We start from the raw sequence: 6000 nt of genomic DNA on the forward strand, positions 1-6000 counted from the left end.
AAAAAAACGTAGATAGCTATTCATCGGCTTTCTACCGCCATATCCTTTACGAAGGCCATTACGCCTGCTTAGGTTCAACGTGTAGGGGCAAATAGAATGGACGCATTCTTAGTCAAAATGGGGCTAAGAATTTTTTTTAAGCAATTTATGTTTTAGAATAGGATAAGCACTTGTCTAAGAAATATTATTTCCCAAATAACTATATATCGATGGCTGAGTGGAAGATCGACCTATCTCGGCAGTCAGCTCGAAAACGCTCTATCTCAAAAAACTTTTCAAGAACGCCCTACTTCAGAATTTAATTGAAAAACACCCTATCTCAAAATTCGGTTCAAAAACGCCCTATCTCACTTCAAAATGTATTGAAAATATGCTGATATAGGGCGTTTTTGAATCGAAAGCTGAGATAGGGCGTTTTTGAAACGAGTTCTGAAATAGGGCGTTCCTGAAAAGTTGTTTGAGATAGAGCGTTTTCGAACTGGCTGCCGAGATAGGTCGATCTTCCACTCAGCCATCGATATATAGATCGTCACCACGGTCGCAACGGCTGGTAACTCCTTTTAATAAAATTGTAGAGTAGAGCGAAAAAAACGTTCTTAAATAATAGTTATTGAGTTAACCAAAAATAATTTGCTTACGCTAAAGTTGTAAGTTATAAATAAAAAAGAAGTTAGAAGAAAATAATTGGAGCTAGAAATTTTCATACTAAGTAGACATCTTTAGTAAACATTTTTATTCAAAAAAAAAAATACAAGCAATTAAGATGAATCATGCATACTAGCAGACGACTTTACTAGCCGTAATAGCTTCAGGTCTATTATATTAAGTTCAGACAGAAATTTAATTGAGCTACAGACAGCTGCTCCATTAGCTACAGTGATGAAAAAGTTGGTACAATCGTACCGTTATTTAGTTTGAAAGTGGTTTAGGTACAAACACACCATTTTAGGTAAATTTGGAACGTAGTCAAATCGCTTTTCATGAAATCAGTTCTAATTTTTATCCAAATTTCAACGCATTTTCTGGTGGGCGCACAAATGATACAAAAGGGTGGTAAAAGTACTTGACTACACCAGTAAGAAAGTGATTCACCTTTTCGAAAACATAATTTTGTCTCAAACTGCTGGAAAAGATTCTTTTTATAGCTAAATTTATTTAATGGGAATCCAGAATTTGATATGGTATCGAAGAGAAAAGTTAACTCTTATTTTTCCTAATATCAGCTGTAAAATTGGACCACGAACGAACAGCTGATTGCTATTTGTTCAATGAACATACCTCAAAGTCAAAATTAAACATACCCTGGAAGGTTGCATGAAAAAAATGCATTCAATTGGCACGCAATTAAGCACTAATCGGGCAATTAAGAATTAAAATTTTGTATGATAAATCGAGCTCAATTAGTGCCTTAAACGAGAAAGCTTCGCTAATTGCTCGATTAGCTGCCTGTCTGAACATACTTGGAGGCGCTTTCACATCATCCTCTGCCTTTGCATCAACGTGCTTATCAGGTGGGGAAATTTTATGAGACCGCTCTGCAAAAAATGTTTGTCAGAATTCGCAATGCTATCACTAAAAACCATTCGGCAACTAAGACATGAATTAGATTCTGTGCTGGTAAATTACATAGATTCGCACAATGATCGCGCAAAGGTTCGTTAGGAGTCAGGCGAAACCGACCGTGTGCTTTCTACCTTTCTCTGGTGCTTTATAATTGGTTCGTTGCTGGTCAAAATTAACGGCTCTAATATCTACGCACAGGTCAATGTAGATTATATTACCTGCCTAATTGCAAGCCCTTCTCTGTCAGCAGGAAAGCATAAATAACACTGAGTATGATTGAGACTTGGTATGGAGGGATTGGCTGTCCGCTAACCCAACCAAAGCTAACGATGTGCTCTTCACTAGAAAGAGAAAGTTGGATGGCTTTGTTACCCCTGCCTTTAAAGCAGTCACTATTCAAATTTCTTCCGAAGTAAAGTATTTTAATCTTAAAGAGCAAGCTTTTATGGAAGTCTCATGTTGAGCAATGGAGCTCCTACGCCTTAACATCGTTCTGGGAATGTATAGATTTACACCTCTATGATAAGATCTGAAAAATGGAGTTAGTAGCCTTTATCCCGGCGGCGACTATATATTTAAGTATTGCAAACAAAAGCTTTTTAATCACACTTAGAACAGAAATAATTTTAATCAGGGCTTCCGCTTGTATATCGTCGCCTGGATAAAATATTTTCGTATGTTACTTTCGGCGGATATGGTGAAATCGCGGTTGAAGTTTGGAATGCAATTTCTCAAAAACGCGTTAATAGATTATCTTCTAGGACTCGGGAAATGTTACTAGCAGGGACCGAAAAAAAAAGCTATGATCGAAACTAAATGTCGTTCTCGTAGTTTTTTTCCAAAGAACGCTTCAAAACCAAAACCAAAATCAGAACAAAGCTGTCGAGTACGGTTTCAATGGGAATTATATAAGAACAAAACTCGGTGGAACGTTCCCAAAGAGAACAAATTGCGAACATTACTTTCGGTAACATTTCTAAGAGAACGAAATTCGAACAAAAGTCTCCGAAACGCTTTGGAAAAAAACTAAACTGGAACAAAAGTCTAAGGAACCTTTGCTCGAATAACAATTTGGGAACTACAGTCTCAGGTACTTTCTGCCAGAGAACGAAACGGAAACAAATCTGAACTATTCGCGAAGAATGAAAGATAATTATGCAAATTAAGTCAACGAAAGACTAAAGAAGCGAACTTTTTTGCACAGAAAATTAACAATTTTTCTGTAAATAGACAGTTCAGACAGAATTAAAAATCGCGGTTCTCATTAAAACGATTTTTTATCGTAATATGCGTACGCCCCTCTTATTCTTAACGTTAGGTTCTCAAAACTTTTGTGCTCGTTATATTCTCTAGCCGAATGTTCCCCAGACTTTTATTCTTCTTTTATCCGCCTTAAAAACGTTCTCGATACTTTCGTTCTCTTTGGAAAGGTTCCCGAAAATTTCGTTATCATTCGAAAAGCGCCCAATACTTTTCTTCTCGAGGAATACATACAGTGACCAAAATAGAAATAAGGACTCGACATTTTAGTAAGTTTTGGCTGTTTTTCCTTACTTTGTTTAATGTTCATTATTTATTTTATGAAAGTAAAGCTCTTTTCCTAACAAAAACCATATAATACCAAATTTCCAACTTTTTGCAAAAAACTATAAAAATTAATTCTGCAATGTTTCACCAAAATTTCAAACTTTTTAATTAGAATCTTTAGAAAAAAATTTGGTTTGCAATTTTGTAACTCATTGAAATTGAGTATAATAAAGTTTGAGTGGAAAGTGCTGCTCATTTGGTTCTCTTTCAAAAATATTGGTCGAACATACTTCCTTTGTATGAAAAAAATGCGTAACACCGTCAACAAAAAAAAAATTGCCAAAAATTAATGGTAAGCCTTAGCGACTTAAAAATGCACTTTATTATACTAAAATTAACGAATTTTTTTAAACAAATTTTACGGGGTAAAAATCTCGAGAAAATTATCATACAAATTTGTGATGTTACTAAGAGGATACTGTTTCAGGGCTAATACATCTAGGAGCACAGCCTTTAAGATCTGTACGCTGTTGTGAAAAAAATTTGCAACATTTTTTTGTCCCGTATTCGGCTCTCATAAATATGGTCACCGTATCTATAACTGATAATAGCAATCAAAAGATCATATTTTAAAATATGTAACTGCATCTATAACTAAAAATCGTCAAAATGGCGCTTACGACAATATTTTATGCAGGCGACGATATATGTAATAAATTAACTCAGGAAGACGTGTATGGGAAATTCCATACTTCCACTCGGAGACGTAGCTGTCCATTCTTATCATGGATCAATTGATTACTCCTTGTAATAACGCCGATAGAAACTCTTACTACAGATCTGTTGAGTAGCAAAAATGCTTCCATCTTGCTTCTGCCGAACCGCGACCATAATGACCTTGATACCTCACCATCATTCCTTTGGATTCCTATATCGTCTTCTCTAAGACTGGCACACCGTTTATGGCCATAACAAGAACGATCATCTTCATCCCCTTCTGGAGAGCGCTACTAACTGCTACCAGCATGTCTTTGTCTATAGCTTTCCGCCATACTAGTTTTCATTGGGTTCAGTTGGTCTGATGACTGTGGCGTTCATATCATAGGTGATATACTCCGACGGTTTTCAAGGTTTTCCAAAAAAAATACATGCGCAGTTGCGCAGTGATTCCCAAAGTGGTACAGGTGGACCCCCAGGGGTCCACGGGAGACTCAACAGGGGTCTACGTTGGATTGCAAAAAATATGAGTTGTAAGTAGGGGTCCACGAAAATTTATCTGGTTGCGATAATAAAGAACCAAAACGGTTGCTTGATAGCCTATTTATTTAGCTTTAATTTTTTTGAGTGCTCTTGACGCACTTGTGAACTTATATTATTTTTATTTTTTCCACTCCTAATTTAGTTTTGGAAAATTACATCGTTAGATTTAATCTTCACATTTTTTGATGAGCTTTGTGAATATGTTAGAAATGAGCATCAGGGGTCCACCGAAACCAGTAAAGTTTTGAAAGGAGTGTACGAGAAAAATATGTTTGGGATCCTCTGCGTTAGTCCCTTCTAACTCTCTTCTCCGCATCTCTTTTCTAATTTAGTTTGGAGTCCATAATCGCTTCGGAAGAGAGACTCAAAGTAATGCTTTAGTCTAGAAATGTTTATTGATAAATAGTGTGGCTTCAATCGAAAAACTTGAATTTTATACGATAGCTTTGTTATTTTCAGCATTTTTTTAAGGTTTTCTGCCAATCATAAATAGCAATTTAAGCAATTAATCGCCCTCTAAACACTTTTTAACCAAAATTATTTCATTCATTTCGCCAATCTAGGTGACCTACTCTATTATGGCGGCGTTGAGTGGCTGAATATTTCTGATTTCCTTGGCAAAATCAAGAAGGGTTTGGAATTGCATGCTATGTGCTTTGTTTTTAAATCAGCGGTTGTGTTCCTTTGCAAAGAACGTTTGCGTCAAAAGAAGAAACTTATGGTAAGATAGTGAAAAATTGATACATAAATTAAGTTCCGTTGAAACTACTAAAGCACTTTCTTATCTACCTAGGGTGTCTCGAGTAAAAACGCCCCCAATGAAGTCGAAATCATACGCTACCAAGTGCTCATACCAGTCACCGAGGTGCAAGTGCGCGCCTCTTCAGCAAAAGACATGGACTCGCATTTCTTATGGGAATTGATACACTTACGCTCGCAACTGCAGCGCCGTTCCGAAAAGGTTTACGTGCTCTCGAACAGCACGGCAGACTTCCGTAACGCATTCCTCAAAACCATACGTCAGATCATACGCGAAAGTGTACGCAACATGTCAATTCCGATGAAAGGATTTGGTAGTTCCGGTTCAGTTTCGGGCATCTCATCGCAAGGTGGCGGTTCGGGTAGTTCCCAAACGCTGGAACGGCCAAAACAACAGGTCTCGACGCACATAATTTGGCATTAATGCTTGCATAAAATTATACTCTGTCTAAGTTTGAGTTGTACGAAATTTATGTTTTACCTTGCAGATAACAATCATTCAAGGCTCCCAGACATTAGGTAAACCCAAAAAGAAATCCGGTTCGCAACGTCATTCTGCTGGCAACATCGACTATGATAATCTCTCGGGTAGCCAAGAGGCAGACGATGTGCCAATGTTGCATCATCAGCATCAGCCACAGCTACAACCAACTGGTTTCCGAGGACGCAGTAAGACCGTGGGCGATGCTATAGGTACATTTACATAATTAAGTACATACCAATATTTAGGCGCATAAGTTAGCGTCACCAACCTACTCTGAAATTAGATAAATATTTCTCAAGAATCGGCAATAAAATGAATTTATAAAAAGTTTTTTTTTAACTGCATTTCGCTCTTTTTCCGTTGTCTGCCTTAAAAGTTGAAGTATTCGCTAAGTAAAATTTACAACC

The 6000-nt window shown here is 37.0% G+C and overlaps 1 protein-coding gene across 1 annotated transcript in view; it reads left to right on the top strand.

Moving 5' to 3' along the window:
• The window catches only part of LOC118746479 (protein still life, isoforms C/SIF type 2-like), a 375070-nt gene extending 369148 nt beyond the window's left edge, over positions 1-5922 (top strand). Inside the window, exons 18-20 of the mRNA XM_036480328.1 lie at positions 4914-5071; positions 5144-5506; positions 5598-5922. Coding sequence (XP_036336221.1) covers positions 4914-5071; positions 5144-5506; positions 5598-5816 — 740 coding nt within the window. The 3' untranslated portion in view covers positions 5817-5922. The remainder of the gene's footprint in view (positions 1-4913; positions 5072-5143; positions 5507-5597) is intronic.
• The last annotated feature ends 78 nt before the right edge of the window (positions 5923-6000 follow it).

This window comes from Rhagoletis pomonella, unplaced genomic scaffold (genome assembly GCF_013731165.1).
Source record: "Rhagoletis pomonella isolate Grant_MI unplaced genomic scaffold, Rhpom_1.0 Rhpom_scaffold_00010, whole genome shotgun sequence".
Lineage (NCBI taxonomy): Eukaryota > Metazoa > Arthropoda > Insecta > Diptera > Tephritidae > Rhagoletis > Rhagoletis pomonella.